This window comes from Scyliorhinus canicula, chromosome 1 (assembly GCF_902713615.1).
Source record: "Scyliorhinus canicula chromosome 1, sScyCan1.1, whole genome shotgun sequence".
Taxonomy (NCBI): Eukaryota; Metazoa; Chordata; class Chondrichthyes; order Carcharhiniformes; family Scyliorhinidae; genus Scyliorhinus; species Scyliorhinus canicula.
In genome coordinates, this window is record NC_052146.1 from 65,391,013 (window position 1) to 65,417,006 (window position 25,994).

Consider the following 25,994-nt stretch of genomic DNA (forward strand, 5'->3'; position numbering starts at 1 on the left):
ACGAACCTTCCTCCCATCCATTGACTCCAGCTACACCTCCCACTGCCTGGGGAAAGTGGGCAGCATAATCAAAGACCCCTCCCACCCGGCTTACTCACTCTTCCAACTTCTTCCATCGGGAAGTCTGAGAACACGCATGAACAGACTCAAAAGCAGCTTCTTCCCCGCTGTTACCAGACTCCTAAACGACCCTCTTATTGACTGACCTCATTAACACTACACCCTGTATGCTTCATCCGATGCCTGTGCTTACGTAGTTACATTGTGTACCTTGTGTTGCCCTATTATGTATTTTCTTTTATTTCCTTTTCTTTCATGTACTTAATGATCTGTTGAGCTGGTCGCAGAAAAATACTTTTCACTGTACCTCGGTACACGTGACAATAAACAAATCCAATGGAACTGTGCTATCCACTGCACCACTGTGCTGCCCTAATGCCATTGAATGTCAAAGATGATGGTTTGATTCTCTCTTATTCGAGATGGTCATTGCCTGGCACTTGTGTGGCATGAATGTTACTTGGCATTTGTCAGTCCAAGCCTGGATATTGTCCAGGTCCTGCTGCTTTTACACTTGTTTAAGGAGTTGTGAATGGTGCTGAACATTGTGCAGCTATCAATGAACATCCCCACATCTGATCTTATATTGGAAGGTAGGTCATTGATGAAGCAACTTAGGAATCACGTGGTGCAGTGGTTAGCACAGCTGCCTCACAACGCCAAGGTCCCAGGTTCGATCCAGGCTCTGGGTCACTGTCCATGTGGAGTTTGTACATTATCCCCGTGTTAGCATGGGATTTCCTCCCACAACCCAAAGATGTGCAGCACCAAGGAACTCAGTCAAAATATTGTGACAGCCAAAAAAATGTATACTTTCTATCCAAAATTGACAAGTTATACTTAATAAGCCACAGCCCAGTGGACAAAGTGACTGTTGTATCTGCCTGCATTAAAATAATAACTACCCATCAAAAAATGGCTGTGAAGCACTGTGGGACAGACTGAGAATGTGAAATGCCCTGTGTATGTGTAGGCTTTTTTTCTTCTTTCAATATAAGTAAGCCCTCGCTGGAAAGTAATCATTCTTATTTCCTCTGTGTCCTTGTAGCAGCAGACCAAATGGCTCCTCTTGACTATCTTCGCTGCCTCCATTGGTGGCACCTTCCAATATGGCTTTAACCTAACAATCATCAATGCACCAACAATTGTGAGTCTAAACTAGACCAGTGGTCAACTTGTAAAGGTCAGCTGTTTCCATACTTTTCAAGGCAAAATGAAAACTAAATCTGTAATTTTTTTTATCCTCACAATGACAGTTCATCCAAAACTTTATCAATGAGACCTGGACTGAGCGCTATGGCACGCAGCTGGAGAGCTGGGTCATCACACTAATCTGGAGCTTTATTGTGATTGCTTACTCTGTGGGAGGATTGATCGGATCGCTTATTGCTGGACCCATGGCCATACAATTTGGGAGGTATGAGCTATGACCTATAGGGGGAACGTTTGGGTTAAACTCCAACAATCAAGACTATTCACTGCCAGGAAATGCTATAACTGAGTCAAGAGTTATAAACCACAGGTAACAAAATATCAACAGGGTAAATCTTGGCTTAGTATGCCATTCTGAAACTGGAAATAATGAGTTGGCAGAATGGTTTTCAACTCTCACATGTTAGGGGCAGCACGATGGCACAGTGGTTAGCATTGCTGCATACGGCGGTGAGGACCTGGGTTCAAATCTAGGCCCTGCGTCACTGTCCGTGTGGAGTTTGCACATTCTCCCCGTGTCTGCGTGGGTTTCACCCCCACAACCGAAAGATTGTGTGTGGTAGGTGGATTGGCCACACTAAATTGCCCCTTAATTGGAAAATTATATAATTGGGTACTCTAAATTTATTTTTAAAAGGTATTGTCTTGAAATTTTCTTTTTTCTTCTAATCTCCGAATATCGCTGTGCATATTCCCCAAATTGGAACCCAAACTCATCACATTGACCCGGGTCCTCAGCGCGGTAGGCAGCAATGCTAACCACTGCGCCACATGCCGCTCTTTTAGGACAACACTTAACAAAATATTTAGAAAATCTCCAGGGGTCCCGAGAAGGATTTCACAAAGACTTAATGGCAAAAAAAGTAAAGGCCGAAACGTGGCATACAGCACACAAGTCCCAGCCAGGACTGCGAATCATGCCAAATACGGGCTGGTTTTCAAGTACAAGATTCACAAGCCCCAGCTTACTAGGCTTACCCCCTCAGTCAGGGAGCTTGTATTTCCGAGCCCCATGGGAAGATCAATTGGAACGTCCACGGAGGTCTCGCGAAGGTTATTACATTTCTCTCTCTCTTCCCCCCCCCCCCCCCAAGTCCTAGGCCCAATCATCTTCAGCTGTTTCTTCAATGACCTCCCTTCCATCATAAGGTCAGAATTGGGGATGTTTGTGGATGACTGTACAATGTTCAGCCACGTTCGTGACTCCCATGTCCAGATGCAGCAAGCCCTGGACAATATCCAGGGTGGGGTTGACAAGTGGCAAGTTACATTTGCGCCACACATGTGCCAGGCAATGACCATCTCTTACAAGAGAGGATTGAACCATCACCCCTTGACACTCAATGGTATTACCATTGCTGAATCCCCAATTACCATTGATCAGAAACTGAACTGGACTAACCATATTAATACTGTGACTACCAAGGTAGGAAAGGCTATGAATCTTACGCCGAGTAACTCACATCCTGACCCCCCCCCCCCCCCCCCCCCCCCCCCAAGTATGTCCACCATCTCCACAAGGCACAAGTCAGAGGTGTAATGGAATGTTCTCCACTTGTCTGGATGAGTGAAACTCCAACAACACTCAAGAAGCTTGACACCATTGAGGACAAAGCAGCCAGCTTGATTGCTCCTCCTTCCACAAACATTCAAGCCCTCCACCACCAACGAACAGTGGCGGTTGTGTACACCATCTCCAAGATGCACTACAATATCTCACCAAGGTTCCATAGACAGCACCTACGAAACCCACAACAACTACCATCTAGAAGGACGAGAGCAGCAGATACCTGGGAACCCCACCACCTGGAGGTTCCACTCCAAGTCACCCACCACCCTGACTTGGAAATATATCACCATTCTTTCACTGTTGCTGGAGCATCATCCTGGAACTCCCTCCCGAACAGCACAGTTGGTGTACCTACACCTTAGGGACTGCAGAGGTTCACGAAGGCAACTCACCACCCCCCTTCTGAAGGGCAACTAGGGATGGGCAATAAATGCTGGCCGCACCAGTGACACCCACATACCGTAAATTAATTTTTAAAAAGGTACCACTATCGTTGGATGCCGAGGAGGGATCCTTCACCGCTTTGCCCATGGCTGTGTTTCCAACAGCTATGGGGCTGGGCTGGGGGCGGTCTGTAACCCCTCAGGGAGTGTCGCTTCTATGCCGATCATCTGGGGTCCTGCCGGCGGTCTCTATGTCTGACCCAGGACCCTGCAACTTGCACATATTAATGTTCTGGCCCTTGGGGACTATTGCTTGGACAATGGGCAAGAGAAATAAGAGACTGATTCCTCTGGCGTGGCTGGCTCTGCTGCAGGTTCCCTGCCTTTGGAATGTTCCACATGTTTTCATGCTGTCCGCTCCCTGGTTTTGACCATGTAAGAGACTTTTCCAATCTTCTTTACAACGGTCCCCGGTATCCACCGGGAGCCACCCCAAAATTCTGGATGGGCACATTTTCCCCGGCTTGAATCCTCTGCCCTGCTACTGGTGGTTGGCGAGTCCACTACTGTTGCAGGCAGGGCATTCCACGCCCTTACTACTCTCTGAGTAAACAACCTACCTCTGACATCTGTCCTATATCTATCTCCCCTCAATTTAAAGCTATTGCCCCTCTTGCTAGACATCACCTTCTGAGGAAAAAGGCTCTCACTGTCCACCCTATCTAATCCTCTGATCATCTTGTATGTCTCAATTAAGTCACCTCTTAACCTTCTTTTCTCTAACGAAAACAGCCTTAAGTCCCTCAGCCTTTCCTCATAAGATCTTCCCTCCATACCAGTCTTCCTGTTATTCCTTCCAAAATGAATCACCTCACACTTTTCTGCATTAAACTCAATTTGCCACCTCTCAGCCCTGCTCTGCAGCTTATCTATGTCCCTCTGTAACTTGTAACATCCTTCCGCACTCTCTACAACTCCACCGACTTTAGTGTCATCTGCAAATTTACTCACCCATCCTTCTACGCCCTCCTCCAGGTCATTTATAAAAATGACAAACAGCAGTGGCCCCAAAACAGATCCTTGTGGTATACCACTAGTAACTGGACTTCAGGCTGAACATTTCCCATTAACCACCACCCTTTGTCTTCTTCCAGCTAGCCAATTTCTGATCCAAACTGCTAAATCACCCTGAATCCCATGCCTCTGTATTTTCTGCAATAGCTTACCGTGGGGAACCTTATCAAACGCTTTACTGAAATCCACATACACCACATCAACTGCTTTACCCTCGTCCACCTGTTTGGTCACCTTCTCAAAGAACTCAATAAGGTTTGTGAGGCACGACCTACCCTTCACAAAACCGTGTTGACTATCTCTAATCAAATTATTCCTTACCAGATGATTATACATCCTATCTCTTATAAACATTTCCAATACTTTGCCCACAACAGAAGTAAGGCTCACTGGTCCATAGTTACCGGGGTTGTCTCTACTCCCCTTCTTGAACAAGGGGACAACATTTGCTATCCTCCAGTCTTATGGCACTATTCCTGTAGACAATGACAACATAAAGATCAAAGCCAAAGGCTCAGCAATCTCCTCCCTAGCTTCCCAGAGAATCCTAGGATAAATCCCATCCGGCCATGGGGATTTATCTATTTTCACACTTTCCAGAATTGCTAACACCTCCTCCTTATGAACCTCAAGCCCTTCTAGTCTAGTAGCCTGTATTTCAGTATTCTCCTCGACAACATTGACTTTTTCCTGTGTGAATACTGACGAAAGATATTCATTTAGCACCTCTCCTATCTCCTCGGACACCACGCACAACTTCCCACTACTGTCCTTGACTCGCCCTACTCTTACCCTAGTCATTCTTTTATTCCTGGTTAGATGGGGACCCAATGCCGTGCGTGGAGGACTTTTATGCGAAGCTGGCCGGGGGTCATTCTTTCTCAAAGTTAGACATAAACCACGCTTCCCCCAGTTGGAGTTGGATCCGGCGTCCATGAAATATGTGACCATCAATACCCAAAGGGGATTGTGTGAATACACCAGGCTCCCATTTCGAGTGTCATCTGCCTATACAATCTTCCAATGGGCTATGGAGAGCATCCTTCAAGGGCTCCCAAAGGTGGTGGTCTACCTGGATGACGTATTGATTACTGGAACGACCGAGAAGGAGCATCTAGATAATTTGGATGAAGTCCACCGCCGTTTCTCGGAGGTAGATGTCCGCCTAAAAAGGGGAAAGTACGGGGCGCCATAGAATTCACAGTGCATTCGGCCCATCGTGTCTCCACCGTCCCTTGGAAAGAGCACCCCATTTAAGCCCACGTCTATTTCCATCTCTATTGGGTGGCCGTTTACCTGGATGATGATCCTGATTGGAGGGAGACTACTTTTGGGACCATAATGCAATTTAGTTGCATGCAATCATCCTTGTCAGGTTGTGCCAAGTATAAAGCCCTTGCTCTGGGTAGATGTGTCCCCTGAATGCTCTCTGGCCATTCTGGCGTTCCTGGCCCCCACCATTCCTGTGACCAGAAGTGCAACATGGTTGTGAGTTTTCCTCCTGGAGCTCTGGAGAGACGTCTAGTCGGGCTGTAGTGGCTCTTCACCAAATGGGTCTGACCATGACGTTGCTCAGCTTCCCGTTGTTCGCACCCTCCGCCACCAGGGACCCCACAGCGGGAACAGCCAGAAAATCTTGCCCTTGGATGGCATGGGGTGCAGTAGTTAGCACTGGAACTGTGGCGCTGAGGACCCGGTTCGGATCTCAGCCCTGGGTCACTGTCCGGGTTGAGTTTGCACATTCTCCCCATGTCTGGGTGGGTTTCACCCCACAACCTAAAGATGTGCAAGGTAGGTGGATTAGCCACTCTAATTGGAAAAAAAATAATTGGGTGCTCTAAATTTATTTAAAAAAAAGAAAATCTCGCCCTAAGTCTTGAATGTAAGTACCCGCACTGAAGATATGGGCTCATTTACTCTTTAGAGGAATTTAACATTGATGAAGTGTTCAGCTCTTTTGATAATACTGAGAAACATCTGGTGAAAATTTTGAGAGGGGAACTTCCTGCTGTGGCGATTACCATGACATAGAGGCGTTTCAGGCACATTTTACTGACAAACTTTCATTTACTTTGTTTTCTCCTAGGAGAAATTCACTGTTGTTAAGCAACAGTTTTGTACTCATTGGTGCTTTGCTAATGGGGCTGAGCAGAACAGTAAAATCCTTTGAGATGATCCTAATCGGGAGATTCTTTTCTGGAATAAACTCAGGTAACATTTTTTCTGACAAATTAGGGGGTATAGGCCTTGGGCAGGAGCACATATATTATTGGCTGTCTGTTGTATGCCTGCTTGGTATATCTGTTGTCTGTTATGCAACCTGCCCATTTACCACCTAATGTACAGCCCACCTGATTATGCGTGGACCACTAAATGCCACATCAGAGCCTCATTTAGCCCCCGCTACAATTTTTCAGTCTGCATGGGAAGGTGGAAACAAGGCGAGCAGCCTGGCAGATTTGACAGGGTGGACTGCTGTTAAGCAGGTATGTGAGGGGGCGAGGGTTTTCCAATTTTGTGAGGGGGTGGGCAGGTCCTCTTAGTCCATTGGGGGCATCCCCCACAAGTTGTTACCCTATCTTTATCCCACCCCACCTGCCTCCTCCTTTTCCTTGTCCTCTCATCCCGTCTCCACCTTGCCCATTATGCAACCGCCTGTCATGCACCCACTCCCCAACTATTGGTCAAGTAATACATTACAGTGGTTCATTGCCAAATTTGGTTTGATAATGCTCTGGCAAAGTGGTGTGGACTGTTTAATCTGGGCGGCACGGTAGCACAGTAGTTAGCACTGTTGCTTCACAGCGCCAGGGTCCCAGGTTCAATTCCCGGCTCGCGTCTGTCTGTGTGGAGTCTGCACGTTCTCCCTGTGTTTGCATGGATTTCCTCCGGGTGCTCCTGTTTCCTCCCACAAGTCCCGAAAGACGTGCTGTTAGGTGAAATGGACATTCTGAATTCTCCCTCCATGTACCCGAAAAGGTGTAGGAGTGTAGCGACTAGAGGCTTTTCAAAGTAACTTCATTGATAAAATGATAAAATATTAAAACATGCTACTGTGCAGAGAGACCTGGGTGTGCTCGTGCATGAGTCGCAGAAAGTTGGTTTACAGGTTCAAAAGGTGATTAAGAAAGCGAATGGAATTTTGTCCTTCATTGCTAGAGGGATTGAGTTTAAGACTAGGGAGGTTATGCTGCAATTGTATAAAGTGGTAGCGAGGCCACACCTGGAGTATTGTGTTCAGTTTTGGTCTCCTTACCTGAGAAAGGACGTACTGGCGCTGGAGGGTGTGCAGAGGAGATTCACTAGGTTAATCCCAGAGTTGAAGGGGTTGGATTATGAGGAGAGGTTGAGTAGACGGGGACTGTACTCGTTGGAATTTAGAAGGATGAGGGGGGATCTTATCGAAACATATAAAATTATGAAGGGAATAGATAGGATTGATGCGGGCAGGTTGTTTCCACTGGCGGGTGAAAGCAGAACTAGGAGGCATAGCCTCAAAATAAGGGGAAGTAGATTTAGGACTGAGTTTAGGAGGAACTTCTTCACCCAAAGGGTTGTGAATCTATGGAATTCTTTGCCCAGTGAAGCAGTTGAGGCTCCTTCATTAAATGTTTTTAAATGAAATGAAAATGAAAATCGCTTATTGTCACGAGTAGGCTTCAATGAAGTTACTGTGAAAAGCCCCTAGTTGCCACATTCCGGCGCCTGTCCGGGGAGGCTGGTACGGGAATCGAACCATGCTGCTGGCCTGCTTTAAAAGCCAGCGATTTAGCCGAGTGAGCTAAACCAGCCCCTCAAATGAAAATGAAGATAAAGATTGATAGCTTTTTGAAGAATAAAGGGATTAAGGATTATGGTGTTCGGGCCGGAAAGTGGAGCTGAGTCCACAAAAGATCAGCCATGATCTCATTGAATGGCGGAGCAGGCTCGAGGGGCCATATGGCCTACTCCTGCTCCTAGTTCTTATTGCAGTGTTAATGTAAGCCTACTTTGTGACAATAATAAAGATTATTATTATTATTAATTACATGTAAGGTACTATATAAATCAAGTTGTTTGTGTAATATACAAGATGTGAGATTGGAACATGAGGCTTGTAGCAGCGTTAAGTGTGTGAGGGTGTGGAGAGGCAAGCAGTGTTGGCTTAATTAATACCGTTGGTTCATGAGTGAAGCAGGGGTTTGAGTGGGTAATTGCACGTGTAATGCACTATCAATTATGACGAGACGGGGGCAGCACGGTGGCCTAGTGGTTAGCACAACCGCCTCACGGCCCTGAGGTCCCAGGTTCGATCCCGGCTCTGGGTCACTGTCCGTGTGGAGTTTGCACATTCTCCCCGTGTCTGCGTGGGTTTCGCCCCCACAACCCAAAAATGTGCAGAGTAGGTGGATTGGCCACGCTAAATTGCCCCTTAATTGGAAAAAATAATTGGGTAATCTAAATTTAAAAAAAAAAAATTATGACGAGACGAGAGTAGAGAATAATCGAGGCTTTATTACACAGAGATGCGTGGCCTCCTACAGCTGCTGCCGGAATGGCTGCAGTTCGGAGAACATTTATACTCCGCCTACTGAGTGGGGCCAGCAGGCAGGGATCTACCCCCGTACCTGTAGTACACAGGCCTTACCGTAATACCCTCGTATGCAGTGCAGTGTATACAATATAATACAACAGTGGTGACTACCACATTCACCCCCTGTTAAAAATGAGTCCAGAGGGGGTGGTAGAAAACTATTTACATACAGATTGTCATTAAAATTTCAGAGGAGGTTACAAATTTAGACGATCGGGCGCCTTGATCCGCCGTTGGGAGCACCGCAGTGTTGGTGGCGAGTCAGGCGTCGAATCGGTCGTCGGTGACTCCGGGAGCATGTCAACATCATCTTCATCCCCGGGTGGGACCAAGGGGAGGACGGATCGTCCTGGAGTGAGGGCTGTGGTGGGGTGCGTCTGGGGAAGGGAGGGGGGGTGCCGGGGCAGAGGTGGGGGGGTTGCGGGGACCCAGATGGTGCCAGGTCCTGAAAGGAGACTGTGTCTTGGCGGCCATTGGGTACGCTACATAGGCGTACTGCGGGTTGGCATGGAGTAGCTGTACCCTCTCAACCAACGGGTCTGCCTTGTGTAGCCGCAAGTGTTTACGGAGGAGAACGGGTCCTGGAGCTGCCAGCCATATTGGGAGCGATACCCCGGAGGTGGACTTCCTAGGGAAGGCATAGAGACGTCCATGGGGGGGGGGTTTGTTAGTCGCAGTGCAAAGTAGCGACCGAATGGAGTGAACGGCGTCAGGGAGGACCTCCTGCCAGCTGGAGGCTGGGAGATATCTGGACCGTAGGGCCAGCTGGACGGCCTTCCAGACCATCCCATTCTCCCGCTCCACTAGCCCATTTCCCAGGGGGTTGTAGCTGGTCGTCCTGCTCGAGGCAATGCCCCTGTTGAGCAGGTACTGATGCAGCTCATCGCTCATGAATGAGGATCCTGGTCACTGTGGATGTAGGCAGGGAAACCAAACAGAGTGAAGATGGAGTTAAGGGCTTTGATGACGGTTGCAGACGTCATGCGGGTGCAAGGGATGGCGAAGGGGAATCTCGAGTACTCGTCGAGCACATTGAGGAAATACGTGTTGCGGTCGGTGGAGGGGAGGGGCCCTTTGAAATCGACGCTGAGGCGTTCAAAGGGGCGGGAGGCCTTCACCAGGCGCGCGCAGTCTGGCCGGTAGAAGTGCGGTTTACACTCCGCGCAGACCTGGCAGTCCCTGGTGATCGTCCTGACTTCCTCGATGGAGTAGGGCAGATTCCGGGCCTTTATGAAGTGGTAAAAACGGGTGACCCCTGGGTGACAGAGATCGTCATGCAGGGTGCGGAGTCGGTCTACCTGTGCGCTGGCACATGTACCTCGGGATAGGGCATCGGTGGGGTTCGTTGAGCTTACCGGGGCGATACAAAATCTCGTAGTTGTAGGTGGAGAGCTCGATCCTCCATGTCAAGATCTTATCGTTTTTGATCTTACCCCGCTGTGTGTTGTTAAACATGGAGGCAACCGACCCTGAGGAGAGTGAATCTCCTGCCGGCCAGGTAATGCCTCCAATGTCGCACAGCTTCTATGATGGCCTGGGCCTCATTTTCGACGAGGAGTGCCGAATTTCGGAGGCATGGAGGGTGCGGGAAAAGAATTCCACGGGCCTGCCTGCCTGGTTGAGGGTGGCGGCCAGAGCGACGTCTGATGCATTGCTCTCGACTTGAAAGGAGTGCGTCTTGTAGACCGCGTGCATCGTGGCCTTGGCGATGTCGGCCTTGGTGAGCCTCGGCCGTCAGTGGGAAAACGGTGGATTGAATGAGTGGGCGGGCCTTGTCTGCATAGTTACCGTGGGCATCACGGTAGCATTGTGGATAGCACAGTTGCTTAACAGCTCCAGGGTCCCAGGTTCAATTGCGGCCTAGGTCACTGTCTGTGCGGAGTCTGCACCAGGGCCGGCCCAAGGTACCGGCAACTCGGGCAGTCGCCCGGGGCGCCATGTGTTAGGGGGCGCCAGAGACTCGGGTCCCGCGCATGCGCAGTTGGGCCGTTGCCAACCAACGCATGCACGGTGGCCGCCCTCCCCCAGGGCCGCCCCCCCCCCCCCCCCCGGCCGCCCCCCGCCTCGGCCCCCCCCCCTGCCCCCCCCCGTCTCGGCCCCCCCCCGCCTCGTCCCCGCCCCCCCGCCTCGCCCCCCCCCCCCGCCTCGGCCCCCCCCCCCCGCCTCAGGCCCCCCCTCCCCCCGCCTCGGCCTCCCCCCCGCCTCGGCTCGAAGTTCAGCTTGCCCGGGGCGCCAGCAACCCTAGGGCCGGCGCTGGTCTGCACATCCTCCCCGTGTGTGCGTGGGTTTCCTCCGGGTGCTCCGGTTTCCCCCCACAGTCCAAAGATGTGCTGGTTAGGTGGATTGGCCATGCTAAATTGCCCTTAGTGTGCAAAATTGCCCTTAGTGTTGGGTGGGGTTACTGGGTTATGGGGATAGGGTGGAGGTGTTAACCTTGGGTAGGGTGCTCTTTCCAGGAGCTGGTGCAGACTCGATGGGCCGAATGGCCTCCTTCTGCACTGTAAATTCTATGATCTATGATCTAGTTTGGGGCCCACTGGGCATAGTATGAAAGGAACCCCAGGCATCGTGTGAGGGCCTTGGGGCAGTGGGGGAGGGGGAGGTCCATGAGGGGGTGCATGCGATAAGGGTCGGGCCCTAGAACTCCGTTCTGAACCACATAGCCAAGGATGGCTAGTCGGTCTGTGCTGAACACGCACTTCTCCTTATTATAGGTTAGGTTAAGGAGTTTGGCGGTGTGGAGAAATGTGGAAAGGTTAGCGTTGTGGTCCTGCTGGTCGTGGCCGCAGATGGTGACGTTATCCAGGTACGGGAAGGTGGCCCGCAGTCCGTACCGGTCAACCATTTGGTCCATATCCCGTTGGAAGACTGAGACCCCGTTAGTGACGCCGAAGGGAACCCTAAGGAAATGGTAAAGGTGGCCGTCCGCTTCAAATGCGGTGTAGGGGCGGTCCGCCTTGCGAATGGGGAGCTGGTGGTAGACAGATTTCAGGTTGCTGTCGAGAAGACCCGGAACTGTGCAATCTGATTGACCATATCAGATATGCGAGGGAGGGAGTACGCGTCGAGCTGCGTGTACTGATTGATGGTCTGACTTTGGTCAACGACCATCCTGTTTTTCTCCCCAGTTTTCACAACTACCACTTGGGCTCTCCAGGGACTGTTGCTGGCCTCGGTGATGCCTTCCCGCAGCAGCCGCTGGACCTCAGACCTGATGAAGGTCCTGTCCTGGGTACTGTACCGTCTGCTCCAGGCGACGGGTTTGCAATCTGGGGTGAGGTTTGCAAACCGAGAAGGCGGGTCGACCTTAAGGGTCGTGAGGCGGCATACAGTAAGGGGTGGTAGGGGCCCGCCAAATTTCAAGGTTAGGCTCTGGAGGTTGCACTGGAAGTCCAGGCTGAGTAGCAGGGCAGCGCAGAGGTTGGGGAGGATGTAGAGGCGGAAGCCGCTGAACTCTACGCCCTGGATGGTGAGGGTGGCGGTGCAGTACCCCCGGATCGCCACGTAGTGGGATCTGGAGGCCAGTGAGATTCTCTGGTTGGTGGGGTGGACCATGAGGGAGCAGCATCATACTGTATCGGGGTGGGTGGAGCTCTCAGTGCTCCCAGAGTCCACAAGGCAGGAAACCTTGTGCCCGTTGATCTTCACCGTTGTCGACGTGGTCACGAGGTTGTGCGGCCGTGTCTGGTCAATCGTAACGGAGGCCAGGTGGGGTTGGTTGGCAGTGGTTGCAGGCGATGAGTGGCCCGATGAGGTGTCCGATGTGCAGGGATCCTGAGGCGTGGAAGATGGCGCCTCCCACGGGCTGCACGTGTCCTGGGACGGGCAAGATGGCGGCGCCCACAGGCTGCACGTGTCCTAGGACGGGCAAGATGGCGGCGCCCACAGGCTGCACATGTGAGGCGAGCAAGATGACGAGGAAGAGGCGGCGCCCATGGGCCGCACGTGGTCTGCGGGAAGGAAGATGGCAGCGCTCGGGGATCGCACCAGGGGGCGCCGGGGCAACGGCGGCGACTGAGCTGGCCTGGCACACAGCAGCAAAATGTCCTTTCTTATCGCAGGCCCTGCAGAGCGCGCTCCGTGCCGGACAGCGTTGTCGGGAGTGCTTTGGCTGTCCGTAGAAGTAGCACTTGAGTCCCCCGGGATTGCTTGGTTGCTGTGCGGTGCAGGCCTGGGGTTGGCTGGGGGCAATCGCTGACGGGGTGCACGGTAGGGCGTTCGCTCGCAGGGTCCACTATGTCCAGGAGGGGTGGGCCGCACGGCCGGGGGCATATGCTTGAATATCGCGCGAGGCGACCGTCAGCGAGAGCACTAGTTTCTTGGTTGCCGCAAGGTCGAGGGTGGCCCCTTCTAAGAGTCGCTGGTGGATGTAGGCCGACTCTATGCTTGTGATGAATGCGTCTCTAAGTAGCAAGTCTGAATGTTCAGAGGCTGAGCCAGCCTGGCAATCGCAGTCTCTCACTGGGATTTGGAGGGCACACCAGAAATCCTCCACAGACTCACCGGGGAGTTGATGCCGCGTGGCGAGGAGGTGCCTGGCATAGGTCTGCTGAGCGTAGTTCTCAGTTGCGCCATGGCCTCAGCGTATGTCGGTGCGTCCCGGATGAGGGGGATGATGTCCGAGCTCAGGCGCGTGCAGAGGATCTGGAGCTTCTGTGCCTCTTGAGGGTGGTTCAGTCGCAGATCCGATGTATGCCTTGAAGCAAGCAAGCCAATATGCGAAGGCTGACTTGGCGTTGTTTGCTTGAGGGTGCAGCTGCAGGTGATTAGGCTTGATGCGGAGATCCATTGTTTTAAAATCTCTGTGTAATAAATTGATGCACTATCAATTATGATGAGACGAGAGTAGAGTGTAATCGAGGCTTTATTACACAGAGATGTGTGGCCTCCTACAGCGGCTGACGAAATGGCTGCAGCTTGGTGAGCCCACACATTTATACTCCGCCTACTGGGCGGAGCCAGCAGGCAGGGATCTACCCCCGTACCTGTAGTACAGGGGCCTTACCGTATTACCCTCGTATGCAGTGCAGTGTATACAATATAATACAACAGTGGTGACTACCACAACGTGGCACATGCCATATCATTTAATCTAGCAGGCGCACAAAGTTTGTTGGCTACCTTCACCTCAATGCCAGCTCATGGGTTAATTGTGCATCAGAGTCGCCACATCAGATTTCTGGCCAAATCCAATTTTTCTGACGACACGGTTAATATCTAAGCGAAATATCAGAGCATGAGAAAGTACCTCAAACCAAATTTACAGATTGAATATTTAGCAGTGTTGCGAATATTCAGTAAGAGTAAACTGCAAACAATAGTGGACAAGAATGGTTGGATCCATAGATGTGCCTCACATAACATAATTTTTTTCCTTTGCCTGAGGTGTGGGATTGAATGTTAATCCCATGTATCTTGGTGAGAGTGCACCGAAGGAAATCCGAGGAATGGTGGCCATGTCGTTTGCTCCATTCACTGCAGCTGGATTAGTGCTGGGGCAGACCATTGGAATCAGGTAAGTCTAACGTTTTATTATAGTTTTACATTCCCTATGCGTGATGCTGAGCTCAGTCTGTGCTTCTGATAAAATGCTGCATAAAGAAATTCTCAATGTTATTTTTGATGCCAAAGTGGTTCAGGCCTGCTGTGGAGGAAGCAGATCTGTAACTGAGACACACCCATTCAAAAAGGCATACTGGGCGTGATTTAATGAAAACAAAAGAATTTTGTTTTGGGCACAAATAATGGGGTGTTTCGCGCCAAGAACGGCCCCGCTATTAAACGGGACTTTGTTTTTTTGGGGGCCTCTGCGGGGAACGCGCTGCCGAGGCCGCACTTACATTCATTTCCTGCACTGACGAGCTCTTGTTAGTTTTCTATTAGAGGCTTCATTCTCTAAGCCATGCTCTTGATGGTATTTCAAAGATCCGCGGCTGGATTCTCCGTTGTTGGGATTCTCCGTTGCGCCGGTAGTGACCCCACGCCCGGGGATTTCCCAACGGCTTGGGGCTGCCCACAATGGGAAATTGTGGCGGGACGGAGAATCCCACTATCAGAGGGGGTGGGGGGAGGGGGGCCGCCACACCACACCACACCAGACAACTGGTGCAATGGGACGGAGAATCCTGCCCAGGGAAACAGTGGCTCAGTAAGATGGTGTAAAAGGAACCTATTGCAAATCAACTTTCAAATATTCTTTCAAGCCCCCCCAAAAGATTAACTTTGGTACACTGAACTGTTTTACTGTGCATGTGTATGTTTCATATTACCACTGCATCTACTCCTGGTGTACCTTGGTGGTGATCATAACTCTAACTTGGTGCAGTATTGATGTGCTACCTGAGGGACATGATAATGGTAGTTTTAACTGTGGCCCCCTGAAATAGCCTAGCAGGCCTGTCAGTGATATACAACCACTACAATAAAATCTAATGAGAATAAAACCAAATGGAACACCCAGCATCAACCTAGGCACCAGGCACAGCAAAGCACACGCAGTCCAGTTGATCCTGTGACTTCCTTTTCATTAACATCTGGGTTCTTATGACAGAATTGGCAGAGGTGACCTACATATTATTCAAGGAACAAACTGCCATTGCCATCTTCACTGAATCATAACTTTCAGCCAATGTCCCAGACACTGCATCACCTTCCCTGGGTATTTCCTCTCCCTCTGGCAGGACAGACCACCAGTTGGTAGCACAGAGGGTTACAGCTGTGCGGGATTGGCACCAATGGTGCAACTACACTACATGGAATGCAGCAGTTCAAGGTAGTGGTTCGAGAGAAAATAGGAGTGGCCAATAAATACTGGCTATGCCAGCAAGGCCAACATCCTGGATATTATGGATGATCCCCAGATGGCCCTCAAAGCCTTTACTCATTTGGTATCCTTTTCCTTGAAGCCAGGGGCTCATTAATTGGCTGGTGAGTTCTATGAATCTTCCTCTCTGCAGTGTCTGGCACTGCCTGGTAATGAATGAAGGAGCGTCACAACATTTAAGGCAGGGCAAACTGGAGCAGATTGCTTATCCTGGCTGCTCTCAGGAGTTTGCTTGTGTGGAAAATGATTTCCAATATACAGATTAACAAATTTGATGACTTTACTGACAATATATCTATCAATAAAAATCAGTTGATAACTGGGAAAGGATCAGTTCATGTATATTTTTATATAATGTGTATATATTCTACATCAGTATATATTTTAAATAATTCTTCAGAACGTGAGCTCCATTGGCAGGAACAGTACATCAATATTGTCCCACCACAGACCTCCGTTTAGACATAGACATTACATAGAATTTACAGTGCAGAAGGAGGCCATTCAGCCTATCAAGTCTGCACTGGCCCTTGGAAGAAGCACCCACACTTAAGCCCACACCTCCACCCTATCCCCGTAACCCAGTAACCCCAGCTAACCTTTTTGGACACTAAGGACAATTTAGCATGGCCAATCCACCTAACCTACACATCTCTGGACTGTGGGAGGAAACCGGAGCATCCGGAGGAAACCCACGCAGACATGGGGATTACGTGCAACCTCCACACAGAAAGTGACCCAAGCTGGCAATCGAACCTGAGACCCTGGAGCTGTGAAGCACCAGTGCTAACCACTGTGCTCCCGTGACGCCCACTGATCCTTAGTGCGAATATGTTGGTCGAATGTTGCGAGTATAAGGTATATTGATAAGGAAATGAAGCCATTTCCTAATACTAATTGCAGGGAGATTTTGGGCAGTGAAGAATTGTGGCCTCTACTGTTGGGATCCTGTGCAGTGCCAGCTCTAATCCAGCTCATCATTCTGCCGTGGTGCCCAGAGAGCCCCAGGTACCTGCTGATTGACAGGAAGAACAAGGACTTGTGCATGAAGGGTAAGTGGTTCAGAGACGAGAGAATAAATATTTTTATCCATTATCCAAGTACTGTATACTTTGGTGATACAGTATCAGGAACATAAAGTTACCCCAGTTTGTTCTGTTCCTCCATAAACAAACTTTTCCTCGTCATAATTGCACAGATTTATTTATTTAAAAAAACTATAGTTTGTGAAGGGAACAAAATTATTTCATAATCTACCTCCAATGGATAAGGAAGGTGTTATTTGTTTTCCAGCAATCGTGAGAAAAGGATTACTTGCTTCTTTGTCTCTGAATACACCTCTCGTAGCCGTCTTTCCAAATTCCTTCATTGGAAATGTACTCTCCTCTGTTATCCCTATTACCATAGAATAACTTGCAAATCTTTGCAAGAAACACCGTAGGATACTTGCTAATGCAGATTTTAAAAATCAGGACAAATCAGTTGTTGGGACGTTAAGAAAAGTGAAGTGTTTTTATCCAAGTTTAACTTGATATTGTTTTCCTTCATTCAATGAAGTAGCTAAAAATGCAGCTGTACTCACAGAAGTCACAACCCAGTTTAATCCAATACATTGCAACAACAATCCAGTTGCTTTCTGGGAACATAAATGGAAAAGACTGAATAATCTCAGCAGGTCTGACAACATCTGTGGAGAGAGAAGGGAGCTAGCGTTTCGAGTCTGGGTGACTCTTTGTCAGAGCTGCAGAGACCTGGAAATAGGGTCAGATTTATCCTGTTGTGTGTGTGTGTGGTGGTGGTGGTGGGGGGGGGGGGGGGGGGGGGGGGGGGGAGCGCATGGAGCACTGGGGCTGGATAGGGGTCCAGCAATAGGCGGAGATTGACAAAGATGTCATGGACCGAAAGACAAATGGAATGTAAATAGAGGTGATCAGGTCTTGGGAGGGTGCTGATAGTTGCTCATTCAGAGATCAGAATTTGTTAATTTCAGAACAAAGGTAAGCAGTGTGTCAAAGAACACACTTTTTGGGAAGGTTGCTTTTTTTGTTTTTTTTAAATTTAGAGTACCCAATCAATTTTTTCCAATTAAGGGGCAATTTAGTGTGGCCAATCCACCTAGCCTGCACATCTTTGGGTTGTGGGGGCGAAACTCACGCATACATGGGGAGAATGTGCAAACTCCACACAGACAGTGACCCAGAGCCGGGATCGAATCTGGGACCTCGGCACCGTGAGGCAACAGGGCTAACCCACTGCGCCACCGTGCTGCCCCTTGGGAAGGTTGCTTGAGGGAGGAAGTTACTCAAACCTTGCAAGCCTCATCACTGTTCTAATTGGCAGTTTTATGAACGGAACATATATTTATGTAAATACTGACTCACTCCAGTTACTGTCTCATCAACCAACTTCTTTTCAAAGAAAGGTTATCTGGGGCAGCACGGTGGCACAGTGGATAGCACTGTTGCCTCACGGCGCCGAGGTCCCAGGTTCGATCCCAGCTCTGGGTCACTGTCCATGTGGAGTTTGCACATTCTCCCCGTGTTTGTGTGGATTTCAACCCCACAACCCAAAGATGTGCAGGGTAGGTGGATTGGCCATGCTAAATTGCCCCTTAATTGGAAAAAAATGAGTTGGGTAAACTAAATTTAAAAGAAAAAGAAAGAAAGTTCATGTGATGAGAATATTGTAAGAAGTCTTATAACACCAGGTTAAAGTTCAACAGGTTCACTAGCTTTCGGAGCGAAGCTCCTTCATCATGAGTCACTCAATAGCTCCGAAAGCTAGTGATTGCGAACAAACCTGTTGGACTTTAACCTGCTGTTGCAAGACTTCTTACTGTGCTCACCCCTGTCCAATGCCGGTATCTCCACATCATGAGAATATTTGAAAAGGATAAATAATTTGTGTAATTGGAGGGGAAGAGATTAGTAGGATTAGATTTGTTTAGTGTCACGTGTACCGAGGTACAGTGAAACGTATTGTTCTGCGTGCAGCTCAGACAAATCATTCCGTACATGAAAGAATAAATAATAGAACAAACATAAAATACACGATGTAAATACACAGGCATCGGGTCTAGTGCTACTCGGTAGAGAAGATGTGTGAAGAGATCAGATCAGTCCATAAGAGGGTCATTTAGGAGTCTGGTAAGAGCGGGGAAGAAACCGTTTTTGAATCTGTTAGTGCATGTCCTCAGACTTTTGTATCTCTTGCCTGATGGAAGAAGTTGGAAGGTCTTGATTGCCCCTCTGATTAAGCAAATATGGGCCTTTCCATTTCTGCAGCATTGAAGAGATTATGTGGCGACATCAATCTCACTGCCGAAATAGACGAAATGCTAGCGGAGCAAAAGGAGCTGGAAGGTCAAAAGGCGAAGAGACTGTGGGACCTGTTCCGAGATCGCTCAGTCCGACAGCAGTTGATCATCATCTTTGTGCTGAGTAGTGCCATGCAGTTATGTGGAAATGATGCCGTAAGTAAAACGGAGGTCCACTGGTTGCTGAAAGGCTGTGTTGATCGTTTTGCTGAAGTGTTTGGATTCTATCTTCAGGAGTTAAACCCACATTGTATGGCCCAGTGTTGTCAGGGTAACAGACAACGGTTGACCATATGGTGGCAGGAAATACATGACCTCCATTCCTATTTTATATTCCAAGCCATGGGATAGCAGATCCTGAATTTTCCTTCTTTCAAATGTTCATGCCTTTATCCCCCTCATCGCCCCCTGGGTACCCCATCACCTCTTGCTGGTTTCACAAACAGTCATAGAGTCATAGAGGTTTACAGCATGGAGACAGGCCCTTCAGCCCAGCTTGTCCATGCCACCCAGTTTTTAACACTTTGGCCCATATCCCTCTACCATTTAGCTGTCGAAATGCTTTTTAAAACACAAAATTGTACCCGCCTCTACTACTGCCTCTGGCAGCTCATTCCAGACACTCACCACCCTCTGTGTGAAAAACCTTTTATCCCTCTGGACCCTATTGTATCTCTCCCCTCTCACCTTAAACCTCTGCCCTCTAGTTTTAGAACCCCTACCTTTGGGAAAAGATGTTGACTGTCTACCTTATCTATGTGGCTCATTTTATAAACCTCTATAAGATCATCCCTAAGTCCCCTAAGAATATTCAAGGAACCTAGGGCGGGATTCTCTGACCCCCCGCCGGGTCGGAGAATCGCCGGGGGGTGGCGTGAATCCCGCCCCCGCCGAATTCTCCGGCACTGGAGATTCGGCAGGGCGTTAATCAGGCCAGTCGCAGCAGTCCCCCCCCCCGGCGATTCTTCGGCCCGCGATGAACCGAAGTCCCGCTGGTTCTTTGCCAGTCCCGCCGGCGTAGATTAGACTAGGTCCCTTACCGGCGGGACCTGGTGGCGCGGGCAGGCTCCGGGGTCCTGGGGGGGACGCGGGGCAATCTGGCCCCGGGGAGTGCCCCCACGGTGGCCTGACCCGCGATCGGGGCCCACCGATCCGTGGGCGGGCCTGTGCCGTGGGGGCACTCTTTTCCTACGCGCCGGCCATGTCAGCCTCCGTGATGGCCGACGCGTAGGTGAACCCCCTCCTGCGCATGCGCGGGGATGTCGTCAGCAGTCGCCCTGGCTGCCATTGTGCTAAAGGCCTTCCACGCTGGCCGGCAGGGTGCAAACCACTCCGGAGCCGGCCTAGCACCTGAAGGTGTGGAGGATTCCGCAACTTTGGGGCGGGCTGATGCCGGAGTGGTTCACGCTACTCTGTCCCTCCAGGACCCCCCGCCCCGCCGGGTACGGGAGAATCCCGCCCCCTATGTCTGCTTGAAGTGACCTGCAGAGATGCTTATACATTGTCCAAGTCAATACTTCAGGCGCCATTCAGGCAAAGACCTTACCTCAAAAAGTAACTTTGAGCAGAATTTAGATTTTCCGACAGGAGTCCCCCCTCACTGGTTGGGGAACCAATGGGAGTTCTGTATCACCTCTCTCTGGGAGGTCTATAATAATAATAATAATCTTCATTGTCCCAAGTAGGCATACATTAACACTGCAATTTAACGCTGAAATGTGGCGACTAGGAGCTTTTCACAATAACATCATTGCAGTGTATTTTAATTTAGAGTATCCAATTCATTTTTTCCAATTAACGAGCAATTTAGCATGACCAATCCACCTACCCTGCACATCTTTGGATTGTGAGGACGAAACCCACACAAACACGGGGAGAATGTGCAAACTCCACACGGCCAGTGACCCAGGAGCCGGGATCGAACCTGGGACCTCGGCGCTGTGAGGCAGCAATGTTAACCACTGCGCTGCCCTTCATTGCAGTGTTAATGTCACCATGCCATTTAAATCCAATTAGGCACTTACCTGGTAGTGATCCCATGGGATCAAGGTTCCTGTAGGGTGGAAATCTGCCCTTTATATTTGCTGGCTGATCAGGGAACAGCAGATCTCCATTGGCGGCTGTGCCACAGGGAGCTGTGACTGTTGCTGGTAATGTTCTGAGGCCTTCATCATGGACCATTGTTGGATTCCAGAGGACAGGTAAATGGGGTGGGACGGATGTCATGGCGAGGGGGTTGCCAGCAATGGTGAGGGGTAGAGCAAAGTGGGAAGCAACAGCAGCGGCATTGATTTAAGTGCCCCCACACCCATTTCCCACTGCTGCATTCCCAGGTTGGGCACTGAATGCCTGTCAGGAGGGACAACTGCCCCCTCCTGCCTGCAGGCCTTGCTGGGCAGCTTTCTGGTGGCATGGGAAACCTATATAAGAACATAAGAACTAGGAGCAGGAGTAGGCCATCTGGCCCCTCGAGCCTGCTCCGCCATTCAATTAGATCATGGCTGATCTTTTGTGGACTCAGCTCCACTTTCCGGCCCGAACACCATAACCCTTAATCCCTTTATTCTTCAAAAAACTATCTATCTTTACCTTAAAAACATGTAATGAAGGAGCCTCAACTGCTTCACTGGGCAAGGAATTCCATAGATTCACAACCCTTTGGGTGAAGAAGTTCCTCCTAAACTCAGTCCTAAATCTACTTCCCCTTATTTTGAGGCTATGTCCCCTAGTTCTGCTGTCACCCGCCAGTGGAAACAACCTGCCCGCATCTATCCTATCTATTCCCTTCATAATTTTAAATGTTTCTATAAGATCCCCCCTCATCGTTCTAAATTCCAACGAGTACAGTCCCAGTCTACTCAACCTCTCCTCATAATCCAATCCCTTCAGCTCTGGGATTAACCTAGTGAATCTCCTCTGCACACCCTCCAGCGCCAGTACGTCCTTTCTCAAGTAAGGAGACCAAAACTGAACACAATACTCCAGGTGTGGCCGCACTAACACCTTATACAATTGCAACATAACCTCCCTAGTCTTAAACTCCATCCCTCTAGCAATGAAGGACAAAATTCCATTTGCCTTCTTAATCACCTGTTGCACTTGTAAACCAACCTTCTGTGACTCATGCACTAGCACACCCAAGTCTCTCTGAACAGCGGCATGCTTTAATATTTTATCGTTTAAATAATAATCCCGTTTGCTGTTATTCCTACCAAAATGGATAACCTCACATTTGTCAACATTGTATTCCATCTGCCAGACCCTAGCCCATTCACTTAACCTATCCAAATCCCTCTGCAGACTTCCAGTATCCTCTGCACTTTTCGCTTTACCACTCATCTTAGTGTCATCTGCAAACTTGGACACATTGCCCTTGGTCCCCAACTCCAAATCATCTATGTAAATTGTGAACAATTGTGGGCCCAACACGGATCCCTGAGGGACACCACTAGCTACTGATTGCCAACCAGAGAAACACCCATTTATCCCAACTCTTTGCTTTCTATTAATTAACCAATCCTCTATCCATGCTACTACTTTACCCTTAATGCCATGCATCTTTATCTTATGCAGCAACCTTTTGTGGTGCACCTTGTGGCACCATTAAATCCTCGAGCAATCAGTAAATCCTGTTGGGCTCATGGATAGTGGCTCATTAATATGTTTAATTGGTATTCCGTCACCAGTGGGCGGGATTCCTGTGTTGGGCCCTTGCTATTTCCTACTACATTTGGGACAGTTTTCCCACTTCTGGGAATCGGATGTGAATACCTCTGCTTGATTCCCTCGGCGCCCCACACACTACTCCCTGCTATCATGCCTGCTCTGTTGAATTTCATTGAATATTACTGTCTACTTCTGTGTACTTCATCAGCACCCGTGTAATACATTTACATTCTTTAAGTCTCTTTGTGTGCCAAGCCATGGAATATCCATTAATTATATATGAACAAGCAAACAGTACATTGTAGAAAATAGCAGAATCTGCTATTGTATATTGTCACTGGATAAAACATAGATGAATGCACAGTATGCATTTTTTCTCGATATACTTCAGATTGCATTCGTGTTTTATCTACCTCATCTCCGCTGCATTAACAGAAAGTATTGGACTCAGAATTTGAATGCCTTTTGTTCCCACAGACATATACTTACGCTGTGTATGTATTTGGTGTTGCTGGAATTCCCAGTGCAAAAATCCAGTACTTCACTATTGGAACTGGGTTCTGTGAATTCATCGCTTCATTAACAAGTGTATGTACTGTTTAAATTCTATTGTGTTTTATAGTGAAACAACTTCTGTTGTGATTTATTTGTTATGTTTAGTTGATTATTATCCACTGACTTTAAATTTCCACGATGTTGAGATGCCACCGTTGGACTGGGGTGAGCACAGTAAGAAGTCTTACAACACCAGGTTAAAGTCCAACAGGTTTGTTTCGAATCACAAGCTTTCGGAGCACTGCTCCTTCTTCAGGTGAGTGATGAGGTAGATTCCAGAAACATACATATAGACAAAGTCAAAAATGCAAGACAATACTTTGAATGCGAGTCTTTGCAGGTAATTAAGTCTTTACAGGTCCAGATGGAGCAGGTTAAAGAGGTGTGAATTTTCTCAAGCCAGGAAAGTTGGTAGGACTTCACGAGCCCAGGCAGATTTTGTTTGGGGGGGGGGAGGTGGCGTGAATGTAACGCGGCATTAATCCAAAGTCCCGGTTGAGGCCATACGCGTGTTCGAAACTTGGCGATGAGTTTCTGCTCGGCGATTCTGCGTTGTCGCGCGTCCTGAAGGCCACCTTGGAGAACACTTACCCGAAGATCAGAGGCTGAATGCCCTTGATTGCTGCAGTGTTACCTGACTGGAAGGGAACATTCCTGTCTGGTGATTGTCGCGCGATGTCCGTTCATCCGTTGTCGCAGTGTCTGCGTGGTCTCGTCAATGTACCATGCTTCGGGACATCCTTTCCTGCAGAGTATGAGGTAGACAACGTTGGCCGAGTCGCAGGAGAATGTACCGCGTACCTTGTGGGTGGTGTTTTCACATGTAATGGTGGTACTCATATCGATGATCTGGCACGTCTTGCAGAGATTGCCATGGCAGGGTTGTGTGGTGCTGTGGTCACTGTTCTGAAGGCTGGGTAAGTTTGCTGCACACTATGGTTTGTTTGAGGTTGCACGGTTGTTTGAAGGCAAGTAGTGGGGGTGTGGTGATGACCTTGACGAGATGTTCGTCTTCATTGATGACATGTTGAAGGCTGCGAAGAAGATGTCGTAGTTTCTCTGCTCCGGGAAGTATTGGACGATGAAGGGTACTCTGTCGGTTGTGTCCTGTGTTTGTCTTCTGAGGAGGTCGGTGCGTTTTTTTGCTGTGGCACGTTGGAACTGATGATCGATGAGTAGAGCGCCATATCTCCTTCATACGAGGGCATCTTTCAGCGTCTGTAGATGTCTGTTACGCTCCTCCTCGTCTGAGCACATCCTGTGTATATAGAGAACTAGTCCATAGAGGATGGCTTCTTTAATATGTTTAGGGTGGAAGCTGGAGAAGTGGAGCATCGTGAGGTTATCCGTGGGCTTGCGGTAAAGCGAAGTGCTGAGGTGACCGTCCTTGATGGAGACGAGTGTGTCCAAGAATGCAACCAATTCTGGAGAGTAGTCCATGGTGAGTCTGATGGTGGGATGGAACTTATTGATGTCATCATGTAGTCAGTAAGAAGTCTTACAACACCAGGTTAAAGTCCAACAGGTTTGTTTCAAACACTAGCTTTCGGAGCACTGCTCCTTGAAATGAAATTAAATGAAAATTGCTTATTGTCACAAGTAGACTTCAAATGAAGTTACTGTGAAAAGCCCCTAGTCGCCACATTCTGGTGCCTGTTCGGGGAGGCTGGTACGGGAATTGAACCGTGCTGCTGGCCTGCCTTGGTCTGCTTTCAAAGCCAGCGACTTAGCCCTGTGCTAAACCAGCCCCATCCTCATTCACCAGAGGAAGGAGCAGGGAATGGAACTTATCCATCATTTAAAAACATTAATGTTTACTGTTACCATTTGCATAGGGAGCCTACTCTCAGTATGAAGTTTTTAAATGAATGTTTTGAAACAAAAATAAATGAATTTCCAGACATTTTTTGTTTTGAAAAAAATGAGAATATGTTAAAAGGACGAGGAATTATTCAGCGCCCAGGTTGAGTGTTATATTGCATTATATAGTTTGTGTATATTCTTGTATGTATTCAGTCTGCTCATTATTCGTCAGATAAAATCTTTCCGGCCCAGTGGGTCTCAAACTTCTTTTTCGTTTAAAGGATTTCAAATTGGTTCATAATCATGTTTTCCTCCCATCTAAATTATACTACTGTATATTCATAATATGAAACTGCTGCATGTAAGGAATGTTTAATAACACTTTTTAAAAAACAAGTATTTAATTACAGCTATCAGTGGGACATTTGTGTCAGTTTCTCACTGTGTTCCCCTCCTAGGTGACATAGTCAGCCAACACTGTGCTGCTCATGTTCCGGTCGCATTCTGCCCGTGCGTCCCTATTCACATTCATTTTTATTTGCATGTTTCCTGGAAAGACTTTGCAAACTTCCAGAAGTCATTGGATCCGAGTTTAAGAGAACCGTTCTACTTGTGCCACTCAGTTCTATAAAACCACAATAGGTATAAAACCGGACAAACTACCCAGCATCAGCTCCAGCACTGAAAACGACAAGGGCAACCCCCAGCCCTGTCAACACAACCAAGTCTTCCTTAATAGTTTGGAGAGCTGTCCCACAGACTGGTCAACCAACAGCCTGATGTAGTCACATTCACTAAATTATTCATTACAGGCAATGTCCCAGACACTAGCATCATCTTCCCTGGGTATGTCCTGTCAGGACAAATCCAACAGACGTAGCAGCAGCACAATGGTTGACAATCAGAAGAAAATTGCCCTGGGAGTCCTCATCTTTGTTTCCAGATCCCATGAAGTTTCA

General features: G+C 48.8%; 1 protein-coding gene across 4 annotated transcripts in view; it reads left to right on the plus strand.

Annotated features, from left to right (window-relative positions):
* LOC119963218 (solute carrier family 2, facilitated glucose transporter member 11-like) overlaps positions 1-25,994 on the plus strand; it is an 86,097-nt gene that overhangs the window by 21,517 nt on the left and 38,586 nt on the right. For 3 of the 4 annotated variants that reach the window (XR_005460055.1, XM_038791982.1, XM_038792001.1), the window contains exons 2-8: positions 1,109-1,207; positions 1,317-1,477; positions 6,386-6,510; positions 14,258-14,387; positions 16,599-16,747; positions 18,980-19,167; positions 23,155-23,265. Coding sequence is in view for 3 of the 4 variants with exons in the window: in XM_038791982.1 (XP_038647910.1) it covers positions 1,109-1,207; positions 1,317-1,477; positions 6,386-6,510; positions 14,258-14,387; positions 16,599-16,747; positions 18,980-19,167; positions 23,155-23,265 (963 nt within the window). In the remaining variant the exon portion in view is untranslated. The remainder of the gene's footprint in view (positions 1-1,108; positions 1,208-1,316; positions 1,478-6,385; positions 6,511-14,257; positions 14,388-16,598; positions 16,748-18,979; positions 19,168-23,154; positions 23,266-25,994) is intronic. The other variant, XM_038791992.1, reaches the window with a different exon arrangement.